This window comes from Alligator mississippiensis, chromosome 1 (assembly GCF_030867095.1).
Source record: "Alligator mississippiensis isolate rAllMis1 chromosome 1, rAllMis1, whole genome shotgun sequence".
Taxonomy (NCBI): Eukaryota; Metazoa; Chordata; order Crocodylia; family Alligatoridae; genus Alligator; species Alligator mississippiensis.
The window spans coordinates 101,376,419-101,402,708 of NC_081824.1; the positions used below are offsets into that span (position 1 = coordinate 101,376,419).

Below are 26,290 nucleotides of genomic sequence, written 5' to 3' on the forward strand. Positions count from 1 at the left end.
ATGAAGGGGGCCCCGGCTGCCAGGGCTATGAGACCAGGGACCCAGGTCCGTAGACCCCTGCCCCCAACTGAAGGCAGTGGCTGCTACAGCAGAAGGAGCATGGAGCTGGCTCCCACACTGCTGCTGCCTGCTGTGGGCTTGGGTGGGGGCAGCACTCACTCCCATGGAGCAGGGGAGACCTGTTGCCCCCAAATCTGGGGGCAGGGGGCAGGGGCAGAGTGGGTGTGCACTTCAGGCTCTGGCTCCTGGCCCTGCTGCCCTCCTCTGGAGCACAGCATGTGATACCTGGAGTGGCAGAGCACAGCTGAGATGCGCATGAAAGCTGCCTGTTGCTGCAAGCTCTGCGCTCCCCTGGCCACACTTCCCCTGTGTGCATGTGGGCAGCGTGGGCAGCAGCACAGGGTTGTGCCCCTCACTGCTGCCTCTGCCTGCAGGAGAAGTGTGGCCAGGGCAGCATGGAGCTTGCAATGACAGGCAGCTTTCGTGCATGTCCCAGCTGCGCTTTGCCGCTCCGGGTTGCACATGCTGTGCTCTGGAGGGCCCAGAGGAGGAAAGCAGGGCCAGGAGCATGAGCCTGCAGTGCGCACCCACTATGCCCCCACCTCCACACAAATCTGGGGGACGTGAGTCCCCGGGAATGCACCCTGGCACCAGGAGCCAGCCCCACCCCCTGCCCCCGGACAAGCCCAGCCAGTGACGCATGGACTACAAGTGGCTCACTATTGGCCCAACCGGGCTCCGTGCCTCCATATGCAGCATCCCTGAAGGGCTGATAGCGCCGCTCTGGGTCTGTGCACCTCCAACCAGGCGGGCATTCCTGCAGGGAGCTGGCTGGGGGCTGAGGGGGCTGGGAGTTACTGGAGGAAGACATGGAGTGCCCACCCACCTGGCAGTATGTGGAACTGGAGCGGTGCTATCCGCCAGTCAGGGAAGCTGCCCATGGAAGCGTTTCTTTTTAACTGCAGAATACTGTGTTGTTTCACATGAGAGGGTGCACGTCACCATCTACACCCACCTTTTGAAAATCCTAGATTTGCCCATGCATCCAAGTTTTGGGTTTCATGGTGTAACATTCCACCAGGGCCATGGGATTTTCAAGCAGGAGACAAAAGTTAGATCCATCCCATCGGGTCTGCATGATGGCACCAGGGGGAGGTGATAACACTTGTATGGAAGGTGCAGGAGGTTGGGCATGCTAGAAACCTAGAAAATGAGGGTTGGAAGGGACCTCAGGAGGTCATTCAGTCCAACCCCCTGCTCAAAGCAGGACCAGCCCCAACAAGATCATCTGAGCCAAAGCTTGATCTAGCCAGGTCTTAAAAACCTCCAAGGATGGAGCTTCCACCACCTCTCTGGGTAACCTGTCCCAGTGTTTTACTACCCTCCTAGTGAGAAAGTTTTTCTTAATATCTAACCTACACTTCCATTGCTTCAACTTGAGACCACTGCTTCTTGTTCTGTCATCTGCCACCACTGAGATCAGTCTAGCTCCGTCCTCTTTCAAACCCCACTTAAGGTAGCTGAAGGCTGCTATAAAAAATTCCTTCAGTCTTCTCTTCTCTAGACTAAATAACCCCAGTTCCCTCAGTCTTTCCTCATAAATCATGTCCCCCAGCTCCCTGGTCATTTTTGTTTCCCTCCACTGGACTGTCTCCAATTTGCTCACATCCTTTCTGTAGTGGGGGCCCAAAGCTGAACACAGTACTCCAGATATGGCCTCACCCGTGTTGAATAGAGGGGAATAATCACTTCCCTTGGCCTACTAGCAGCACACCTACCAGTGCAGCCCAGTATGCCATTAGCCTTCTTGGCAACAAGGGCACACAGCTGGCTCATATGCAGCTTATTGTCCTCTGTCCTGCAGAGCTGCTGCCCAGCCAGTCAGCCCCTAGCCTGTACTGGTACATGGGATTGCAGGACTTGGCACTAGTCTTTGTTGAACCTCATGAGATTTCTTTTGGCCTAATCCTCCAATTTATCTAAGTCGCTCTGAATCCTAGCCCTTCCCTCCAGCCTACTGTACTACCATCCAGCTTGGTGCCATCCGCAAACTTGCTGACGGTGCACTCTCCGGCTGGCTGATTGCCAGTGCTTGGTGCTAGGTGGGGAGGGAGGGCTTCAAATCCTAAGGAGCTGCCCTGGCCAGTTGCACTAGGTGTGGTCACACTGGGAGGCTCGGGGCCAAGGCTGGGCAGGACCAAGCAGGGCACCGGAGGGCCATGCTTGCCCTCTGTGGGGCCGGTACCACTGGGCTCCAGTGAGCAGGAGCCAGGAGGGTGCAGCTTCCAGCTCCAGGAGGGGGTGGTTGTCCTGACCCCGGAGCTGAGTGGAGGGGGGAGCTGGCGGGGAGGGCTGGGGGCTCCCCTGGCCCGTCCCTCGCCTCCCAGCCCCAGCTGCCCGCCGTGACGTTGTGGTTTCCTCCCTCTAGCGGAGCCGGGAGAGCCGGCGCCGGAGCCCCTCGCTCTGCTCCGCGCGGTCCGCCCGGCCCCAGGCTGCTGCAGCGGGGAGCCAGGCGGGCCGGCCCGGCCGGGGCAGCGCGGGAGCCCGGGGCTGCCCACGGGACCGGGGAGAGGTAAGGGGCGCGGGCTGCGGGGCAGTGCGCGCGTGTGTGCGCGCGCGAGTGTACGTGGTTCTACGTGTGGCCATACGTGTGTGTGTGTGTGTGTGTGTGTGCGTGCGCAAGTGTATGCAAGTGTGTGTGGACGTGTGTAAGTGTGTGCACGAGTGTATGTGTGTGCCTATGTGCGTGTGTGCGCAAGTGAGTACGTGTGTATGCAAGTGTGTGTGTGTGTGTGTGTGTGTGTTTGCGCACATGTGTGTGTACGTGGTTGGACGTGTGTGGGAGGGGGGGGTCGATCCCGGAGGAGGGTCTCGCCGCCTCGCCCAGCCCAGCGCATCCCGGCGCGGGGCAGGGGCCGGGGCCGGGGCCGGGGCCGGGCCGGGCTGATCTCGCCGCGGGCGGCCGGGCTGCGAGGAGCTCCCGCTCGAGGGGGAAAGCGGAGCCTCGGGGCAGAGGCGATGTCCAGGCTCCCGGCAGCGCTGGGAAGTTGCTCGGTCCGGGCCCGGGCCCCGAGCCGCAGCGCGGTCTTCCCGGGCTGCCTTCCCGCCCAGCCTGACACGGGGGCCTGGCCGAGACCCCCCCAGGGGTGCCGGCTCCTCCCTGGCAGCAGGGCTGGACAGGACCCTCTGAGGCCACCTAGCCCAGCCCCCCTGCCCTAGCCGGACCCTCCCACACAACCAGCTCCTAGCAAAAGTGCCCCGGCTCGGGGAGCCTCTCCCCTTATTTCAAGCTATGTGGGGGCCTTTTAGGAAATGGCTGGACCTTCCTCTTCAGAAGCAGGCGGTGCTTTGTTATGGAGTGAGCCGGTCCAGCTGTTCCCGCCTGTAGGCTGCCGGGAATTCAAGCCCCGGTGCCACTCGGATTCCTGCGGTGCTGGGAATTAGCCATCCCCAGCCAGGCAAACATTCCAGCCCCCTGGCTTGTTTCCCCTTCTTCTTCAACCTGAGCAGTCCCCTGAGTGGTCCCCGCCTGTGTGGGCAGCGATTCTGCTGCCAAAGGTCTTGGCACACACAGCTGCTTCCTACGTGGGGACAGTGACCCGTAAGTGGTGTCCCTGGGTAAAGGGATCGCCGTATAAAGAGATGCATTATTTTAAAATATTAAAATGCTATCATACGAATTGTCAGACTGGCAAGCCTATCGTTTGGTGTTATGTGTCGCGTCATACATACTCAACTTGCAGCAAGGAGAGTTTAGGTTAGATGTTAGGGAAAACTTTCTCACTAGGAAGGTAGTAAAACACTGGGACTGGTTGCCCAGAGAGGCAATGGCATCTCCATCCTTGGATGTTTTTAAGACCCAGCTAGATAAAGCCTTGAGATGATCTAGCCCTGCTTTGAGCAGCGGGTTGGATTAGATGATCTCCTGAGGTCCCTTCCAACCCTCATGTGTTATGATTCTGTGATTGTATGATTTAATGACAAACGCCTGTAGGGTTTGTAAAGCTATTAAAAATTAACTTTACTTGTTCAATTCAGTAGGCAAATCCAACTTTGTTGTGATGGGGAAAGATGCCCATGGTTTGGTTTAGGAGTGGCCGACGTGGGGCACAAGTGCTGTAAGTGGCACAGGCAGCCTCTGTGTGTGGCACATGGCAAATCAGGGAGGGCATGACAGCACAGCAGCAAATTGGGAAGGAATCAGGCAGGGAGCAGAAGGCAGGAAACAGAAGGCAAAGCTGGAAATCAGGCAGGGAGAGGAGTGTGGAGCATAAAGCAGAGCAGCAGATCAGGCAGAGGAAAGGGATTGGACTAGCAGTAGGGGAGGGTGCAGGGCTAATTGGTGGCACACCTTCCAAAAAAGATGCTGCCCCCCCCCCACCGACCAGTCAATGGGAGCTCAGCAGACTCAGGAGACATTCAGCACCTCACAAGATTGGACCAATTAGAGAAATGTCTGTGGGGAAGCAACTACCTAGAGATAAAAATAAGTCTCACTTTTTGTGCTACAAAAAGCCTTAAAATTCTGTATTGCTGTACAAGAGCATTTTGCTGTTCTATGGCAGCACTAGTCCAACAACTTCCAAGCCTTTTGCAAACACTATTGAAGTAAGCATCAGAACATGCCTTTGTGAAAGGTAAGCAGTCCATACTTACTTAGCATCTAGGAAAACGGAGGCAGACATAGAGAATGATTTGCCTAACTTAACCTCTTTGCCACTTTTATTAAAACAGTTTAAATGCTTGAGGATCACAGTTATTAGACATCCTCCCCCTCCCCTGCCCTTGTGACTGCAAGTTACATTTACTCTTGCAGAATATACTGTACTAAACTGACAGGAAGACAGCAGGGTAGGGTGGCACCTTAGAAACTAACTTGTTCAGAAATGCTTCATCTTTTTTCTGGGAAGCGGTGTACTTCGTCAGATGCTATGAATGGTTTTGGAGAGATCAGGGGTATTAAATAAAAATAATTTCTTTATTCATTTATATTTAGTACCCTTGGCTAAACTGTAGCCTACTTTGTTCCTTTCTATTTAGAACCCCTGTCTCTGCAAGTCCGCTTATAGCATCTGACAAAGTAGGCTGTTGCCTGTAAAAGTTGATGTATTTCTGAAGGAATTAGATGCCACCCTGCCCTGCCTTCTGCCTGACCGCAGACCAGAGGCATAGTGAGCTCTTTTGTCATCCTAGGTAAAGTGGGTGGGGGATGTAAGGGGATTGTGAGGCTCTTGGGGGTGTCCAGGACCAAAGAGATGAAGGCAGGGGGGCATTTGGTTCCTGGAAGCTGGAAACTATAGTCTCTAGCTTGTAAGAGCAGGGAAGGGAACATCTCTAGAGTCTTGGCAGTTCTAGAGTCCTGGAAGCTCTAGAGTTCTGGCAGTTCTGGATTACACCAGGAGCTAAACCTCTTGCCTGCCAACATGCTACTGAACGCCATCCTGAGCAAAGAAATAAAATCTGCAACAGAGTAAAAAGAAAAGTTAGTTCCAGATGCTGTCATTCTGGCATCTTTTGCTGGTGATAGATCCTTCTTTTAAGACACCTCAAAAGAACAAACACCTTCCCCAGACTTTCATTTGTTTTGGCTAGATAGTATAACAAAGTCTACAAGGAGGATACCAATTGAAGACCTTTGCTATCATTCCCTTTAAAAAAAATTCCAGTCTACATCATACTCAGAGCCATATCAACAACTTACTTCTTGACTGCATTTTTTCTTATCCTCCTTTACACATGATAATTTGTGCTCTATATTTTAACTGCTTTTTAAAACTAGGCTTAACCCTTGATTTTTTAACTAGTGTTTAAAAAACAAACCCAGATTCTGTACGGTTGGAAAATACTTTTTAATGTCTCACCAAAAGCAGAGCTAGAACTGTAATGCAGGAATAAATAAATACTCCAAAGTCAATAGTAATAATCTGCAGTGGGACCATGCTTCCTTAATCATAATATATACTATATTACAAAGCATGTCCTCTTGTCCTTTCTAATGCTGGGTTTATCTTTTGCTGCCCTAGTTGTCACCATCAGGGTGTGATAAAGTGGGATTTGTAGCCAGCATAGCTGTGATCGAAAGAGGCCCTAGTGATATTTATAGTGATAAAACTGTTTTTTCTCATTTAATTAATTTTGCTTGGGGGAGGAGGGCAAGGGATGAAGGGAGCATGATCTCTGCTGGCCAAAGTACATTTTTGCCAGTATAAACTGTGTCCTCACTGAAAGCATTTAATTGGCCTAGAATACTGGCAAAGCCTTTCAGCATTGACCTGGCATAAGGAGATATGGTTTAACTTTTGCTATGACATTTGAAATTGCATAAAGTACTCAGAATCTACTCTCTGAATCCAGGCACTGATACCTCCTGTCCCTTTGCTTTTCTGGTGGGTTAGTCTGATATCAACTCCCCGAGCACAACTGGGCTATTATAAGTGGAATGAAGTTCTTTCACTGTTTTTTTTTTTTGCTTTCCCACAACTCATAGAAGTGTACAGTAGAAAGCAGTGGTAGTCTTATTTATAGCAAAAAAGGGATTATAAAGACCTTGGTCTTTTCTTACACCTCTAACTACAGGCATTGTAGTTCAGCACCAGATATAGAAGTCTCATTAAAAATATTTAAACTAGGCTCCCTTCAATGCTCCTGTGGTCCTTGCTTCATTCTTAAAATGGTTCTACGGCTAGTGAATGTATTGAATGTTTGATTAATTTTTTTTGCCAGATTTCTAATCAAATAACTGAATACAGCTGTTGAAGTATTTTTTCAACTGTCTAAATTCAGCTTAGACATTATGTCACTCTGTGTAGAATCTGACCTTTATAATTATGGCACATCACATTTTAGCTAAAATCACAGGTGATTTGGATGATACTTAGATTTAAGGCCCAATCTTGCCTTGAAAACCAGGCACTCACCATGCAAGACCATGTCCTAAAACATAACATTGCTGAATTTGAATAAGAAATACTAATTGGAATCAAAAGTGACTCGTGTCACCTACCTGTGTCTACATTTTTTGCTTTTTCTGTGAAAATACAAGTAGCACTTTCTTTCCACATATAAAGTGAATGTTTAACAGCATTGAGGGCAGAGGAATAATATAGAAAGAGCCCTAAGAGACTAGAAACTTGGACATAAATAAAATACGATTTTGATTGAAAAAAAATAGCTACATCTGGGGAGAAAATAATCCAAAATACAGATAGAAACTTGGAGAACAGAAATGTTGAAATATACTTTGGAATAATAACAAACAGCAAATTATTTTACATTGTGACATGACAGCAAGCAATCCCAGTGCAATTTTGGGCTACGTACATAGAGACTACATATCACAGAGGAAGAGAGGGAGTACTCCTTCTGTATTTAAATCTAGATAGATAGATATGCACACATGCAGAAGGGATATTCTTTCTTTTGCTCCATTATATGCATTTTGAGAGAGAGATAAATCAGAGAGAGATTAAACAGCTAATTGCAGATAGCACGGCTAAGCACCAGTTGCAGAGGACGTAGTATATAGTGCTTATAGATACATTGCAAGGCCAGTGTGGAAATATTAGCTGTGAAGGGAAGTATAAGTAGAAATCATTTAATGAAAGTAAGAGAAGAAAAGTTAGGCTGTATGTTGAAGTTATCTGATACTGATCTGTATTAGGGTGTGGAATAATTTTTCAGTGGAGGCGAGGATAGGCCAGTTACATGGGATACTTCAAATTAGACTGTACCAAGCGCTGGGAGTAATTGTGTTTTAGTGCGAGTGGACTAACCTTGTTTTGTCTTTATCATCCCCCTGTTTCTGTTTTTATGTCCCCTATGTTTTGAGAGTTTTGCAGCTTTTCCTCTTCTAGTCACGTTACTTATCCCCAAGGCTGATCTATTCATTCCTCATTTGCTTGGTAACCTCAAGTGCTCTCTGCTGCATGCTGCCTGGTACTTCCTCAAGGTGCAGTTTAATTTTTAGGCTACACCCTACTACTTCTTCAAACAGAATTGCAGCCTTGGCCTTGATCCTGCAATTATTTTTGCATGCAAGTCATCCCACTGAGCCCTATACGTATGTTCATGGGTATAAAGTTATGGTGGTACTTTGACTGTAAACTCTTTGGAGCTGAGGCTGTCTCTGTGTTTGTAGAGTGTCTTGAACAATTGGAATCTTGTTGATAACTTGGGCTTCTTGTCATTACTTCTGTTTAATTATAATAATAGGTGTATAAATGTTTGGAGAATTAGGACTGTTGGCATAAGCAAGGTGCAGGAGTGTTTTGGGCCCATGTTAAGTGAAGGACTTTTTTCTTTTAATAATAGTATTAGCGTATGTGTAAACTTTTTACAGATAAACTTTACAGATAAAACTTATGAATAAAAATATTTTGTAGGTTGCACTCCTCACATGCCTTTTAAAATGACTTAAGTTCAGGGAGAAGTAGAAAATACTAAAGCTCTAAAGGGGATTTTTCTCTGTGGGTGTATATTTTTACATTTTTTAATGGTAAAAAAATGACTGAAGAGTCATTCAATGAATGCAAATGTTTAAACAGACAAGTCTGCACTAGCTGGGAATGGATGCCTTTAGGAGAGAATCTGTATATGAAGATGACTTTCTTATTCACTCTGTGGAACTGGCATATGGGATAAAGGGGTCTGAAAGCACATAAGTATATTACTGTTAGCACAGATGATTACTAAGGAACCATTGACTGCTAAGTAAATGTTAAAGGAAGAGAAAGAAAATCATTTTAGAATGTGGTTTGGAAATGTATATAACTTAAAACTCATTTTTCTTTTCAAATTGAGAAAAATTCAGTTTACATTTTTTATATATATAGTGCATACTGATTTTTAGAAACAGTAGTAAAAGAGATGAATTATAAATGGAAAAATGCAAGAAGTTCATGTAGTGTTAGGCTGGGCATATTAAAAATACCAAACATAAACCAATGAAATAACTTTACTGTAGCATGCTGCAGCTGTATATAACGACACCTCTGAGTCTACACAATGTAATGCAGTGCCCTGTAGAGATGCAGGGTAGTTTAGGAACTTGAAACATTTTAGATTGCATGAGTATGGTGCTTTGCCTAGACTAATTAACCCTACTGAGAAGCTGTGTATATAAATCTAAACAGATTGCCACATTAAAGCAGCTCTGCTGTTTCTGCTACCCGGGGGTTACTCTGAATGGGGCACTGGATGTACAACATTGTATTGTGTCATTCATACCCTTATTTCAGTTAATATAGGGCCATATTCCTCCGGTGCTGTAAATTACTTTACACATGTACATGTACACTCTACATGTTTAAAGGCACAACTAAATATTAGTTTCATTAGCTTGTGAAATTAGATTGTCTATTTTTATTTATTGTTGGAAAAGTTTGTCTTTGATACCTTTGTGTAAGTCTTACTGGGCTGTAAATAGCGACAAAGACTTTTTTTTCATTTTTCATTAACTGTAGTTGAGATTTATTTAGATAAATTAAAAACCAAGTTCATAATGCTTACATATATATGACAAGTTTATACTGATCTCATGTTTTTGGTAGATTGCTAATCGTAGAATATTAATGCCTATGAAACTTCTTTACCTGTATTTGATTTTCTGTTTCAAAATAGTGCGTGTGTACCCTGTGTATATTAGTACAGATTCCAGTAGTCTCCTTATAGTAAACTCTTATAGGACCCAGAGAAATGTTCATTAAAAGACTGGGTTTGTTATTTTTTTGAAGTCTTTTTGGTTTTATTCAGAATTTTCAGAAATAAACATATATTTCAGTACCAAGAATGTGTATTGAAGTATATTAGGACTGTTGTGTCTATCCCACCCTCCCTAATCCTGAGAGTTTTCTTTTTTTTTTTTTTTAATGTTGGTAGCATTTTATATACTGCTGCATAACATATTTCCTTTCCAGTGGACTCTACAGTAAAATAAGTGAATTAGTTGGTTATTGATGCTAGATGGTCTTTTTTGTGGGGGGGAGAGTTAACTAGAGAGTGCTGGTTTTGCAGCCTTCCCAGAATGTTATTCTCACTCATAGCAATGAATCAAAATTAGATTTTGAATGGTGGAAACTGGAAAAGAGCACTGGTGACACATTAATTTTGGGCATCTGAATTGCCTGCTTCAGTGTTCCTTCTTGAACTTTAGAAAGGGACAGAAAATATTGTTTTTAGTTTTGTTTCAACTGTGAATCTCCTAAGAATCCAGATAATATTTTTACTATAATTTGTAAGTATTAAGATAATGTGATACTTTTCTTAGGTTTACTCTATGCCCCTCTGCTTACTTTTTCTATCAGATGTATGCATGTGCATAAATCAATGATAGCTGTATTCCCATATGTAGAATGTAGACCTATAAAATTTTCCTCACCTGTATTATTGAGTGCCATTGAACTTACATTAGGTGGCCTAACTGCTCTTCCACATTTAAATCTGTATTCTTGAAATATTTAAGCTAACACTAAAATCATTTGACTAGTTGGACAATAATGTGGGCTCCCTACAATGGCAGCCTATTCTTCAGTCAATAAATGGAGGTCTACCAATGTTATTTCCAATATTGTCAATGAACATTAACTACAAGCTGTATGTACAAAATCATTGGTTTAATTTTTTGAAGAGCATGGGCAATATGCCAAAAATGAGTTCAGCAGGAAATTTCCTTCACTCCCTCTGACTGAGCCTACCACTGCTTGTGAAAAGTAATTACATTTTTGGCAGCTGTCATCACTGATGCAAAAAAGATATTTATGCATCCGTGTTTAATGGAACACGATACAATGTGCAGTTTATCCCAATGTTATTGCATTAGCCCTGTGGCAGTGATAAGAAATCAGCTGTTACTGGTATTAGGTCACTTCTTATTAAAACTTGCAGAACTTTCTTATCTGATTGGCAGCAGGTGCTTGTTTCAAAAATTCATACTTTGACGTTGTTGCTCTAGCAAAAAAGATATTAAGCAGTTTGAGTTGTTTCATGATAAGTATAGTCACAGTGTAATTCAAGATGAGATTGAGAAAGGACTAAAGGATTATATTAAATATAGTAGCACAAGGTTTCACTATAAATAATTCCTTAAGAAATTGTGGTTTTATTTCCATTGAAAGACTAGAATAAGTAAAATAATATTCAGGAAATTCAGGAACTGTTTTATAAAGGACAGACTTTCTTGCCAAACTTGATTTTTTTTTTCCCATTAATATGGAAAAAAAATCCTTTTTAGCTGTCTTGATCAGGATTTTTAACAGTCTTGATCAGGAATCCTCTTTGAACTATAATTAGGGTGACCAGACTTCCTGGTTTAGCCAGGACAGTTCTGAATTTTGGAGGTCGGTCCTGACTGGCTGGTGAGACTCAAAATGAGCATCCTGGAAATGTAGAGGTGCAGGGTGCAGTACAGTGGGGAGCTAGAGTGGTGTAGAGTGGCAGAGCTGGCCAGACAGACACCACTGCTGCCCAGTGCACCATGCTGCCATGCTCCTGCCTCTTCCTGCAGCTGACTTGGGAAAGCAGGGAAATGGAGGGGAGTGTCCTGGATTTCTCATTCACTCATATGGTCACCCTAACTTCTAAGAGCTCATTTTGGTAGCAACAACATAAACTGCATCCTTCAGAGAATATGTTACATATCAGCTAATTTTAAAATGGTGGAACCTGGTCTAAGATTTATTCCCCTACCCATTCTCCCTTCACTCAAAAGGTGAATGCACGTTCTGTTTGCTACTGATCTAAACTATGCTGCTTACAGAAAACCGTGTAACTTAGATCAATTCCTCCTTGAGCTTTTCGAATGTCTGGAACTAGCCTTTGGATTTTCCATTTGTTCCTCATAGCAGAACAGAGTGGCAAACACTACAGTGCACTATCAGTGCTATTGCATATTTGGAAATGTATCCTACCTAGGACTTAGGTACTGGTAAATGAAGCACTGCATCTTTTTGGTGCTTGGCACCCCATACTGGAACCAATTGAACCAATTTGTAAGTGAACACACATTCTCTCTGGACAAAAGAAATGCAGACACATGCCTGCAATGCCAGGGGGCACTATAGCACACCCTTGGCTGCAGGGAAGCTGTGCTGGAGGGGGTGTGACCAGCCCGGGCAGTAGCATGAAGTGAACTGGCCAGGTAGGGGGTTTTAATTCCCCGCTCCCTTTCCCACCAGCATGGACCCAAGCCAGGGTCCACCTGGCACTCCCCTCTCACTGAAGCAGTGGCAGGGGTAGGGGTGCAGCCAGATGCCAGACACTGGTCTCTCAGCTAGGGACAGGAGTTACACATAAACCAGTTGAAGTGAGCTGAAACCTGTAACCTGTTTAAACCTGTAACAGAACATCAGTTCAGCACACACAAACTTGTTTCAAAATGGCTGAAACCGGTTTGAGATAAATCTGGTTGAATGTAGTATCAGACTTAACTGATTGAGCTCAAACTGGTTTATGGAATGTCTGTCCCAGACCCTTTCCTGGTTTAAGTTAAACCAGAGTCCACCAGCATCTGTGCTGTCTGCTCCAGAGAGTGGGGCTAGCCTTGCCCCTCTGCTCCCTAGCTAGAGCAGTGAAGGCTGGCTCACTGGCCTCACTGGCTAGCTTACTACACCAGCGCCGCCCACCCCCACCCGCCCCGGCAAACCCTGGCTGGGGTCTGGGGCCAGGAAGCGGGATTAAACTCACCTTCCTCTGAGTACAGAGCTACCCTGCCCTGCTGGTTTACTTAGTTCTGGCTGAGACTGTGGACTACAAATCCCAGAGGCATCTGGAAACAGGAAGTGATAAGCAACCCTGCAGAGTCCTGCTGCTGTAATTATGGACTGGAAACCCTAGAGACTTTGGGAGCAGCAGAAAGCATGGGCAACTGGTGCCTTCCGAGTCTGGGGGGGCAGCAGATTGCTGATGGAGGGAGGGTGTCCCCCAGTGGTCGATCATCAACTGGGGCAGTCCCCCAGCAGCTGATCACTGACTGGGTGGGGGGGGGAGGGGGGCAGCAACCAATCACCAAGCCAGCTACGTATCGCCAATGGCAGGAAGAGAAAGTGAACACACAGCCCATGCTGGCTATGTGCCAGAGAGTCATGTTCCAGTACCCTCCAGCTTCTGGCTTGAGCCACTGCAGGCATGTGGCTGCATTTCCTGAATCAAAAGTGAATATCTGTTCATTTTCTTATCAGTTTAATCTTCTAGCTTAGACTAACCTGCGAAGACTGAATCAATCTAGCCTCAGGTTTTTTTACTATCTGTTCTTAGCCACAAACACCTATGCATAATTCACAAGCTAAACCCAGAGATTTCAAATAGGAATGCACAGTATAAAAAATATTCTGACCTGTTGTGCTCTTTCTGAAAAATTACTCTTTTATTTTTTCATAGCCAAAAAAGCTCAAGTGAAAGCTAAGACTTGGCATTTTTTAAGGGGTGTAATAAGTGTACCATAGTGTAATGAGGTGTATCTAGGCTCTAAAAAGATTGAGAAACACAGTTACAGGCAAACAGGAAGGAACCTATGGAGTTCTGGCATGTCCATAGTTAGGCAAAAGCTGCATATAGGTTTTCAGAATTGCAAATGTGGAATTCTGAACTAAATTCTATCTAATTCTCACATTAGTTGCATAACTGTATGCTCATCCAGCATATATTCCATATGCCTCTATCCATGACAGAGTTGAGTCTCACTGGAGTTGATGATGCCAGTACAATCTTCAGTAACATCTGCTTTTTGATATTTCTGCCTCTATGGTGCAGTAGTTGAGCCAGCTAAACTTCTACCAAAATATATTGAAGTCCAGTATCTTTTCAAAATCCACCAGTAAGCTACAGAATATTCCAAAAATGATATTTATTTTGTAAAAACTTGTCAAAGGGAGCCAGCAGGTCACAGTGTTTTGAAAGATTCTACTGTAACTGAAGTGAAATTGTATCAGCAGGGAGCCCCACAGGTCTCCATCCATATCTTGTGGAGACTGGTGCTGGAGTAAAGGGCTAGGGACAGACATTCAGAAAACCTGAGGCTGAATTGATTCAGTCTTTGCAGGTTAACCTAACCTGGCTAGGCTAAATCAGTTTTGTAACTGGACAAACATCCCAGAAATACAGGCACATGCCTGCAGGGGCTCAGGCTAGAAGCTGGGGGGGGGGGGGGGGGCACTAGAGCTGCCCTTCCTTTGTTTCCACAGGGCTGAGCTGAGGGAGGCGTGGCCAGGCCAGGGCAGAACGCTCTAATTATTCTCTCCCCCCTACTTCTCCCCCACCCAACTCTTCTAAGCAGCCTAGCAGGGAATGTTTATCACCCCTAACTCAGTGTTTATCAACCCATTAAGAAAACAAAGCCTCTCTTCATTAACTAATGGAGCTCTTCTTAAACAGCTCTTCCCAGGAAGGACATGAAGCTACCTGTTGATTAGCTCCAAAAAACCTGTCTGACTGTCGTCTCCCACAGCACAGACCACAACCAGCATGTGGCTGTTCCTCCTCTTTACCCTAAGATGTTCATCAAACTAACTTTATTTCATAATGTCACAATTTGCATATAACCAATTTTTCTGGTCAGTTAGTGCTAACAATCTTATGATATATCTTGTCTTCAGTTCAACATCCACTTCTCATTCATGGAGAGTTTAGCACCTTCACTACCCTCCCCCACCTCCCCCCCAAAAAACAAACAAAAAAACCCAAGGATCGTCCAGGGTTTTTTTGCCCAAACATAATGGGTTTTTTTTTCTTATGATTAATGTATTTGTTTCTTTGCTTACATTGTCAAGTAGCTGAATAAATAAGTGGACTGAAAAACATCAGTGTTAAGTTTTCAGGAGGTATTCCAGCCAAAACTGGCCATTTAACCCAAAGGAATATGACAACTTTTTCAATACACTTGGTATATGAATCTCTTCTTGCCTGGGATGGCTTGTAGCATAGTTGCCTTCTTTTTGTGTTTGACACTGTGTCAGGTAATCATTTACAACTAATTAGGGAAAGAAAATTCTTTCTCAAAAATGTTGAGTTGCTGGTAAAACTTGGCCTGCAGATGCTAAATGGTGACACTGGGATCTGAGGCAAGAGTAAGGGGTTGGTTTTTTTACTGTAAATAGTGCAATAGTATCCCAGTTATTTAATACTGGGAGCTCCACATGTGTTGGGAACGCTATGAGCACACCAGTTGGTCTGCCTAGAGTCCCTACTTTCAGGCAGCTCCAGAGCCTACTGCTGTTTGCTCTTCCTCTCCCTCCCTCCACCACTCCTGCCCCCCTCCCCCCACCTCTGAATTCAGCAGCAGTGGGGAGGAGAAGATGAGTGGCAGCAGCAGTGATCCTCAACCCTTGCTTTCCTCTGCTGCTGAATTGGCCCTAAGTGGTGGGAAGGAGAAGGGGAAAAACTCCATCAGGAGCTATGCTGATATGCCAGTGAGTTCTTGAAGCTCACGGGCATCTAGGATCACATCAAAGGATTGAAATCACATAGGCTGTGTCCAGACAAGCACGGCTGTGTGGTATGTGGCAGTGCAGACACATTTGTAGTGCCACATACCACATGTTCAGTTGTTCTCTGCGCTGCAAGGGAGCAGCGTGGAGGGGTTTTTTGACCCCTGGGTTCAGAAAAACACACAGAAAAAAAAAGCGGAGTAGCACATGCGGGGGCAGTATGCACCGCCTGAAGCCAGAGCCTGGCCAGCCAGAGCTGCACTCCACTGCCAGTCAGGCTCCACACAACAGAATTGCTGCTGCTGCAGCCCCAGGAGGCTCCCAGGACCCCAGGAAAGGCTGCTGAGGCCAGACTGGTGCTGGTCCCAACCTCTCCTACCCCACCTGGGGTAACTTGCCATGCTCCAGAGTGCACGTGGCACAGGCGTTCTCCAATGACAACTAGCAGTAGCACATGGTACACTGCCACTAGATTTCCCCAGGGAACCAAACGTCCATGCACGTCTGAATGCACATGCACAATGAGTTCTCTTCACTGTGAATACTCCACACAGTAGAAGGGGATGTGGCCACATCCTCATTGCTAACATCCTAGATGGTGGGGTTAGATTATAGGTCCATCTAGCTCAGTATCAGAGTATGGATGCTGAGAGGGATGGTGAACAGGGCTTGTCCAGAATCTCCCACCTCTTGCATGATGGGTCTATTCAGAGCTGCCCCTTGGTGGGGGGGGGAGTGGGGGGGTTAATCGGGGTGACTGCCCCAGGCCCCATGGTTTGGGGGGGCCCTGTGGAGACAAGCAGAGTGGCCACAGCCCCTTCCAGCCCCACTCTGCGCCACCACTGCACGCCGTTGCTGGCTTCACATCCAGCCGCTCACCACTCCCCCCACCACTACTTCCAGTGTGCCGTCTGGGGCACATGGGGCAATGCTACAGCACTGGATTTGCCCCGGGCCCTGCACCCCACTAGGGTCAGCTCTGGGTCTATTCATGCAGTAGGAACAATTAATTGCCACCTAAAAGACAGAGTATTCCCTGTTACCAGCATAGCACTTCGCCAGATTATTCCAGGGGAAAGGGAGGAAAGGCTAGGCCTATCTACTACCCAATATAAAGGCTCACTGAACATTTATGTATCAGTTCCATAATTGACAAATGTAGAGAGGGAGCAAATTAGATCTTTCATTTCAAATGTGAGGTGCGTTTGGTAAATTACTTGTATTGTTTGATGTTTATGAAATTGTAGAGCACAAAGAAAGGGACTTATGTTTCAAAGGGAAAAGCTATTGTAATTTCTGTGTTATCCATACTGAGAGGCCCTGATTCAGGGAAGCACTTAAGTGCATACTTAAATTAAAGCAAATGTAATTAAATACTTTTATGACTCCAAGCCAGAGAAGGGGATACAAGAATACATCTATCAAAATGTGTATTTATTGCTTCTCCTATACCATTTTTTTCTAAGATATTTGTTGCCCTGAACAATCATATAAAAAGCATTTCTCATTCTTCTTCCTAGTTGAAGAACAAGATTTTTTTTCCTTACTGTGCAGTAAATCTTTTAGTTTGTTTTTTGTTTCATAGCCATGTGCCCCCCCCCCCCCCGATTTAAAGGATTAAAAAGACTTTTGAAGAACTGTGGTTTTCATTATGAAAACACAATTCTTCACAACTGTTGGAAAACCCACATCATGTTTCAAACATGATATACTGGTTTGGTTGGTTCTTAACCTTTTCCTTTCAGAATTTTCTGTTGCATGATTTCATTCTATATGGGTGGTTGACATAATTAGTCCTACATGTAATTGGCTAGATGTGTGTTTGTGCACGTGTGTGTGAGAGAGAGAGAAAGAAAGAGAAGAGATATAATAAAAGTGGATTTAGAAAAAAAATCTCAACCGACACAGCGTGTCTTATCACAGCTGTTTTGCAACCAACAAAGACAAACTTACCTGTGCTGTCCATTAGAGTAGTAATCAAAAACACTCTATTTCTATTCTAGGTTCTCCTCCCCTTACTTAGTGTTCAAAAAGTTACCATGCTGAAAACAGTGTTATCAGAATGAATAGGCCCACATAAAGGAAGACATACAAATTGGGCACAAGTTTTTTGAAAATGTCTGGAGTTAGGCTCCTAAATTCATATTTAGATGCCTGAATTAATGGCTGCATTTCAAAAGTGCTGCATATCCAGCAGCTCCCACTAGCTTAGGGCTGCAGTCCAAGAAGATACTTAACTCTGTGAGGATACAACAAGATACTTATCTAAGCATGTGAGTAGTTCAGTTGACTTTGAATGTGCTTAACTACTTTGTTATATTGGGATCCAGATATCTAAATATGGATTTAGCAGCATGAATTCAGTTGTTCTTCCATGTGTAGGGAGTATAGGAAGCGTAAGCGACTACTCTGTATTTTAACTTAAGATTTTTCTTTCTGAATCCTCTGAAACAGGTTTTCCTTGAAATATATCTATCTATCTATCTATCTATCTATCTATCTATCTATAGATAGATAGATAGATAGATAGATAGATAGATAGATAGATAGATATATTTGTTTTCTTTTGGCTGCTGCTTTCCTTCAGTCTATTTCTCCTTCTAATAATTTAAAACTACTGTTCATTATTTACATTAAACTGTCTCTCCTGGGTCTGCTTTCTGTAACCTTTCCCCTCTTAAGAATTCCAAGAATTCCCTGACTTTCCTCAGGGGGATTTTAGCCGTGTTTTATCTGAGACTTGGGGCTACGTTGTTAGTAATTTTTAAAAGTAACTATATTTAAGCATTTACATTTAACCTCTGTATAGATTTGCCATTGAAATACATTTTAACACAGTCATGTATGTAGGAAAATAAGTAATTTTTATTTTACTTTCAGCCTTTTTTAGTAACTGCCTGTAAATCTCCACATGTAAAATGAAGGAACCTTTACAATAATAATAATAAAAAAGTCTGACACACACCCTAAGGGCCAGTTATTTCAACTGCTTTTCCTGGATTCTGTTGCATTCTTTTTCTTTTTTCTTTTTTTAAATGAAGACGTGTCAGAACCAGAGGCCTTGTACACAGTATAAAATGACCCCAGCACAAACCTCCGGCATTCCAAATCCTTTACTCCACAGCTGTTAACATCAGCCAATCCAGCATACAGTCTTGGCTGCTGCTAACACAATCTTTCTGTCTCCCTCCCCTTCCTTCTCCTCCATTTGCTAGCATGCTCAGTGATGTTTTACATTAGGCAAAGGCAATTATTCTAAATCTTGGTGAGTCAAGAGTTTAAGGCTTATGTATTTTGTTGTATGTCATTGTATATTAATACCATCCTTATCACTCCATCATCTAAGTAAAGATATTTTTGTGGAAAAGGGGCATTCTTTCCAAAGTACAGATTTCCTTAATTTTAAAGGCAGTTGCTCAGAAGGGATTTTGTCTGAAAATTACTTAAAGCACATCAGTTTTCTTACAGTTCTGGACCGAATCGTATTTTTTTCTAAAACACACCTGAGGGATTAATATAGTCCCAAAAACTGTCTAACCTTTTCTTTTTATATTTGTCTACTCTAGGATATTTCAAAGATGGTTTGGCTTCCATTGAGACTTGGAGATCTGATGCCACAATGAGGACTCACACACGGGGGGCCCCGAGTGTGTTTTTCATAAATGTGGTTTATTTCGCATTGGCCTATAGTACTGATGAGAACCCAAGAACTGTGATTCCTTTCATCAATGCCAACTACGACAGCTACCCCATGCTTTACTTTTCTAAAGGAGAAGTGGGAGATTTGCGGCTCAAGGCGGTCACTACACATCAGCACATCACAGATCGGTTGACTGAGGCAGTGCAGACCATGCTATCCAATCCACTGGAGTACCTTCCTCCCTGGGACCCCAAGGAATTCAGCTCTCGGTGGAATGAAATATATGGAAACAACCTAGGTGCCCTGGCAATGTTCTGTGTGCTCTACCCTGAGAACCTCGAAGCCATAAACATGGCCAAGGACTACATGGAAAGGATGGCGGCTCAGCCTAGTTGGTAGATTTTTGTCTTTTTGTTCTTACTGCGTAAATTCTCTTGTAGTGGAATGAATGAATGTGTGAATGCATGAATGATGTTCTTTAGTGTATTACTATGCAGTTATAGGCTTTTATATTTGGTAGATGTATCCCAAATTGCATTTCAGTTGCCATGGCATTCACCTTACTAGCAATTGATTTTGAGAATTAATAAGCCCCTCTTATATAAAAAAGATATACAAATGACCTTTCATCTGAATTGGACATTAGGAATTATAAATTCCTCTAATGCTGAGAGAAACTACTTGAGTGATAAGATTAAACGCAACATAGGGAGGGTGGCAAAGTTTGGGGACTAGAAAATACTAACAGAGGTCTAATCAAAGGTGTTACCTTTTATCTCTCCTGTAAAAAATTAGAATGACTGACCCTGCTTAGATGGACTTTGCTAAAAAAGAAAGCAAATGGAGATAGTCTTCATTTGTAAGACACCAGTGTATCTCAAACGTTTAATTTCAAATTACATAAGATTGATACTTATTGAGGGTTTCTACATGTGCATTTACGCCAGCTTAAATTTACTGCGCAGTAAGCGAGAATAGGCTGGCAGCTACATGTGCAGGTGATCTAGGACTAAATTTAGTCCCAGGGGAAAGCAGCCTGCCGTGTGCCCTTTTGGCCACCAGAGGGCAGTTCAGCTTCCAGCCATATGGCTGCCAGCCCTTGGGACTAACTTTAGTCCCAAACTGAAGTCAGCAGAGGCCCCCTGTGTTACTGTACAATACCTAATTGGGCATAAATTTGATACCTGCATAATGCAGGTATCAAATTTATGCTCAAGTCGGCGTAAGTTGCCATATTTATGCACAGTATGGGTGTGCATGTGTAGACATGTGACTGTACTGTGCAGTATGTTCAGTTACATGTAAGTGCACCCACTGTCCCTCACAATGATAATACAGAATGTGTTTTCTTGATTAAGTACAGTATGAAATATCTGATAGCTGTTGCAGTTCAGTGTGCCACCAGTTACTGTTCTGAACCCTGTCTTGAAGATTTAAAAATGTGGATTAACAGGTAGTCTTTTTCTTGCTTACTCTCCTTGATTTTCTAAATTTTGACTGCTCAGTAACCCAACTTCAACCAGAGGATTGGACGGTACCATTGCTCACACCATTCTATAGCTTGCTGGTTAGGGCAGTCTCCGGAAAGTCAGAGATATGTATTGGAATTCCCTCAGGCTGAGAAGGGCCTAGGACTCAGGTTTCCCAAAATTTAGTTGAGTGCTCGAAATCACTGGACTATTGTATAGAAGATGGCCACTACCACCAACCAGTTCAATGTAGAAGATGCTGAAGTGTTCTGAATCACAAGTGAATAGAAGCAACTAATGGAGACCCTGAGTCAGGCATCTGAACTCTTAAAATGAACAGGAATTCAGATATACCCCTGTGTTCAGCATTTCCTCTAGGCACTTCTGCTGTTTCTGGATTGCTTTTAAGAGGTCCACTGACTGTGTAGTAATTCTGGATGTATAAACCCGGTCAAATTATATCAGCCTGATGGGACAGGGCACCTAAGGTATAGAGGTTCCAATAATTAAGTGAAGTATAGTATACATAACTAGAACAGTTATGCCCTGAGTGCTTGATGGTGGTGTTTATTGTAGTACTTCTTGTTTCTATCCCTGAAGTATGGGAGGATAAAGTCATTCTATTTACTTTTACTGTGTAAGCCCTGGATCACCTTTTTTCTTTATAAGCCAACCTTGTTTGGCATCTTACATTTCTACTATGAAACCTATATTCAGTGTGCAGCCATTGTTGATTTTCATATATTTAACAGTAAGTGTCACGTCAGACCTGTAGTTTAACTTTTAAGGGGAAAATGTTACAAACCCATTTCATATATGTTATTGAGTGATTTGTCTCTCTGTGCTTTAGACAATGGCTTATTTTGAGGTCAGTTCTTCCCTCCTTATTTGTTCCCTGTAATGAAATATAATTGGAAAATATAGCATAAGAGCAAATGACAAGATTATTCAAGACTAACATCAAAACTCCACCTTAATGTCCCTGAACATACAGGGCGCAGCTTAAAGAATTGGGGTTTTAATATAAAAAACACAGAAGAGATGAAGGTTAGAGAAAAAGAGGAATTGAATGCAGATTTTAAAAAAGGAACTTGTATGTATTTTTCATAAATAGTTTCTGAAAAGTAAAAGCAGTGATTGATCTTTTGCAAAACCTGCTTTTAGCTTGTCCTTGCCTAAATCTTTTTAATATGCTATTTCCTGTCAGGTTCTCTTTATAAATAGCCATAATAATTAAAAAGAACTCATAAGAAGCTTTATCAAGCCTTGTCACTAGGGAAGTATTCTCTGTATGTCTTTTCATACTCAAGGAAATTCCCAGTACCCTCTGCTGGTATTTTTGGTTGTTACAAAATTGTTTTAAGTGTTGAGGTAAACATTCCACAAAGGTGTCACAGAATTTGAAAGACATCAATGCTGTGAGTTTCACCACACCTTGAACTGAGTTGTTGAATAATCACAGTGATTCAGGAGCTAGAATTAAAACAGTTGGTGGAAGGGAGTGGGCAGAGGATGCAAAAAACTCTAAACTGGGAGTGCCATAGAATAGTAGCTTTATCCAGGGCTATGAACAGACATTCAAAAAGCTGGAGCCTGAATCGATTCAATCTTTGCTGGTTAGTCTAACCTGCATAGATTGAACCAATTTGCAAGTGAATAGACATTCACTTTTGACTCTGGAAATGCTGGGATGTTGGAGGACTCTAATTTAACTTGAACCAGGAAGGGTCTGGGACACAAGTTCCATAAACCAGTTTGACCTCAATCGGTTTACTACATTCAACCAGTTTGCCTAAAACTGGTTTCAGCCATTTTGAAACTGGTTCATGTGCATTGAACTTATGTTCTGTTACAGGTTTAAACCAGTTTCTGATCACTTTAAGTGCTTTATGTGTAACTTCTGTCCCTGGCCCAGGTGCCCATACAGGGAATTTTGAGTGAAAGATAGTGGTGTGACAGTTGCATTCATACTTCTGACAATAATAAAAATCACCCAGGACTGCTCTTTAAGCTTGGAAGAAGTTTCTGTCTTTGACTTCTATCAAAATCCCCTGCACGGAGTGGTTTTTTTTCCCTCAGTATTAGTGTCTAGGGTGAGAGAATTTAGCTTTTGGGCTTTTTGAGATGTTCCACCTTTCACTTTTTCCCGCTTTGCAAAGGCTCCATAGTGCCAATCCATGGCATTATTGTGGAATTTATGGTCAAAAGTTTTTCATCAAAGTATAGAGATTCAAGGTCTCAGTCCTAATCTTTCAGGCACTCAGGGACTTTCAGTCCTCAAATATCTGGGAATATCTAATAAAAGATCACCTAAAGATAAAAATGGTGGTTACCAACTTTGCTTTTCTGGCACCAAACTACTTTATACAATAAGGGTAAAAAACAGAGCTTAGGCTGCAACTGCAGACTGTGGAATGAATTCCCTCAGGAAGTAACAACAACCATCACAAACTTCAACACCTCCTTCTCTAAATAGAAAGAATATTTCTTTGACTTTTAGAGTGGGTATATGTGTGTGTATTTGTATTTAATGTATGGGGGGGCCTTTCTCAAAAATTAGCAAATTAAACACTTCAGTGCATACTATTCTTACCCTGAAAAGAGAACAAATGTGTGACAGATGTTAGTTGCATTGCTTAGTAAACTTATGGAAGGCACAGGGACACTACTGTGATGTGTATGGTGTATGAATCTGTATAGAGTAGTGCATGCAATATAACAGTAATGGAGCTTTAGAAGACTTTTGCTATAGGGCACATCCAGACGAGCACAGCTGTGCGGTATGTGGTGCTGCAAATACGTTTCCAGCACCACATACCACAAAGTCTGGTATTCTCTGTGCTGCAATGGTGTGCTGCCCAAGCATGTGCTGTGCTGGGGTTTCTTTCTGCGTGTTTTTTTGACCCATGGATATCCAGGGGTCAAAAAAAACCATGGGGAAAAAACCCAGAGCAACTCATGCTCAGCCAGCACATGCTGCTGAAAAGTGGAGCTAGGCTGCCTGTTGTCTCGCTCTGCTGCCAGGTAGACTCTGCACAGCTGAATTACCATGGCTGCAGCCCCGGGAGGCCCCTGGGACCCCAGGTAAGGCTGCTGGGCCCAGCCCAGTGCTAGCCCTGCCTCCACTACCTCACAAGGGGCAACTTGCCACGCATCAAAGCTCATGTGGCACAGGCATTCCCCGGGTACACCGCTGCTACTTGTCCCCAGTGAACCAAACGTCCATGTGCATCTGGATGCACCCATAGAGTTCAGTTTCTTATTCCTAATTTGCCTGGAATTTTGGAAAAGGAATTCCTTCCTATAGCTATCTGAGTGCAGCCCCACTGATTTAATAGTTTTGATGCTGGTACATAGTTTCATACGGAAGCCCATTTTATCCCAGAGGTGTTTGTCTGATTAGAAGGAATGTTTCAAATCAGGTCTGTTGCTGTTCTTTAAAGTTTTGCTGTTAGAACTTGATCCCTTTGGCAGTCCTACCTGGATTTTCTCTGTGATCTCTACTAAAATTACATTGAATCTAAAAGTAACAACCATAATTTTAAAAACCTCATGTGCAAATCACTTCTTTTAAGAAATATTTTAAATGATCTTAAATAAGGTTTGAGATCTCTAATAAAATCAACATGAAAGTCATATTGGTGATGTTTGTAAAACTAAATAAAATAAATGTGGTTCAGCATGTCACAAATCATAGTTCTAGGGCAGGGGTTAGCAGAGCTTTCTAACAGAGAAGCTGAAATGACCCAGCTGGGGTCAGAGGAAGGTGGGCCCGGTCCCCTGTACTGAATCTGCCTGCTGCATGGCTGCAGTATCGTGTGGGCACAACCTCTACTGCCATTGCCCATGCCACCTGACTACTGCCACCTGACTATGGTGCAATATGGGCAAACCTCCCTCTCCACTGGAATCTCAGGTGCCTGACAGTGGTATGGTACAGGGAGAACTCCCCAGAGCCCCTCACAATCAAATGCTGTGAAAGCCATGGCTCTGCTGGCTTGATCCAAAGGCTCCAGAGACCAGATTTGGCTCTGGCCGTATCTTGCCAACCTCTGTTTTAAGACAGGAGTGGCCAACCTGTTGCACCTGTGCCACAAGAAACAGAGACAGCCTCTGTGTATAGCATGGGACAGACCAGTGACAGGACAGTCAGCATAGTGACAAACAGGGCAGAAGCAGCAGATGAGGCAGGAAGCAGAAAGCAGAGCAGCAAATTGGGCAGGGGAAGGGGATCGGCTTGGCACTTGATATGAGGTTAACTTGTGGCACACCTGCCAAAAAGATTGATCCTCACTGCTCTAGGGCAGTGCAGGATATATAGAAATTAAAAAGTCATTCTTCAGTTTTAAATTTAATTTTTATGTTAATGGGAATCTTTTCATTTCCTGAGTCTATTTTCATCTTTACTGTAATTATGAAAAGATGGAAGTCTAATACTATTATGTGAAACCTTAATTCAATTCCTGTTCATGTGGTCTAACAGAAAATTGAGCTGTTTGTTACAACAGGAAAATTTGATAGCATATTACTGATAACAAAGTATTGGTAGTCACAATGAGCGTGTGTAGTTGAAATGGGGGCCCTAAATTGAAATGGTGGGTTTTAAAGAACACCGCTTCAATTTAGGGATGATTCAATCCCTGTGTCGTGCGCACCCCCCGCTGACTTACCTGCCTCTCCAGCGGGGAGGGGAGGGGAGGGCGAGCTGCCAGTGGGCAGAGCGGTCCCTGGGCTGTGGTGAATGGGGTACCTGGTGCTTCCCTCTGCAGCAGTCCCCCCACCTCCAGGCAGCACCCTCCCATAGGCACCCGGCTCAGGCAGTCCTGGGGGACACCACAGTCATGGAGGGAAGCACCGGGCCCCTGCACAGCTCAGGCAGGCAGGCAGGCAGGCTCCAGGGGGGAAAAAAAAGATCAGGCTCACTGTTTTTCTTGGGTGGAGCCTGCTTTCCCAGGATGCTGCCAGGCTGCCTGCAGGGCTTCCTGCAGAGCCGCCGAGCTGCACGGAGCCCGGTGCTTCGCTCCACAGCTGTAGGGGCAACAAACTAAAACTCCTTGAACTCCTCGAAGGAGTTTTAGTTTGCAGCGTCCCAAGTCATCTAAGGTGCGTTATGCCACTGAATTTCCTACAGTGCCTGGAAATAATGTGCAATACACTACCGAGGCACGCAAATACTGACACCATTAAAGCGGTGCAAAAGCATTTAGCCCACTTGAAAGTGTTGTGGCCACATGCCTCTCGTTTCATCTACACACGGCCAATATCTTTGTCAATGATTTATTATTAGATTAAACAAAAGACAACAGGCTATGGGTAAGCATAGTCAATCATTAAAGTAATGATATGTAAGCAGACCATACTTTGGACTCCAGAAAGGCAGAAAAAGCACTTCAGAAAATCAGTCTTATTTGAAAATGTTTGCCCTGGACCTTAAAGGAAGGCAAAGGGACCCTTTTTAGACAGCATCAGAGAATTTGTTTCATTTTACTGGGATTTGGTATGTGAAATTGTTTGGATTTCAGGAAAAATTTGTAGCAAATTATTTAGCATCATAGTATGTTATCTGAGCAGCTTCTTACAAAAAAGAGGATATTTGTGAAGGTTAAAGCTCCATGGCATTTTATCTGTCACTGGCCTCTAGAACACTCCCTTGCTAGAGTGCATTTTTGGCTGATGGGATGTGTAATAGTGATTCTTTCCATATGCTTTCTCAGCCTCTTCCAGAATTGGGTGATGTAATTAGAGATCCCCAACATGTAAAAATA

General features: G+C 43.9%; 1 protein-coding gene across 4 annotated transcripts in view; it reads left to right on the top strand.

The window, feature by feature from the left end:
- LOC102565708 (dermatan-sulfate epimerase) overlaps positions 1-26,290 on the top strand; it is a 342,822-nt gene that overhangs the window by 285,952 nt on the left and 30,580 nt on the right. Inside the window, exons 1-2 of one of the 4 annotated variants that reach the window (XM_006258912.4) lie at positions 2,435-2,572; positions 18,983-19,451. In XM_006258912.4, coding sequence (XP_006258974.2) covers positions 19,036-19,451 — 416 coding nt within the window. In that variant the 5' untranslated portion in view covers positions 2,435-2,572; positions 18,983-19,035. Of the gene's footprint in view, positions 1-2,434; positions 2,573-18,595; positions 18,682-18,982; positions 19,452-26,290 lie in introns of those variants that run through there. The other 3 variants (XM_006258913.4, XM_019479560.2, XM_019479558.2) reach the window with 3 other exon arrangements.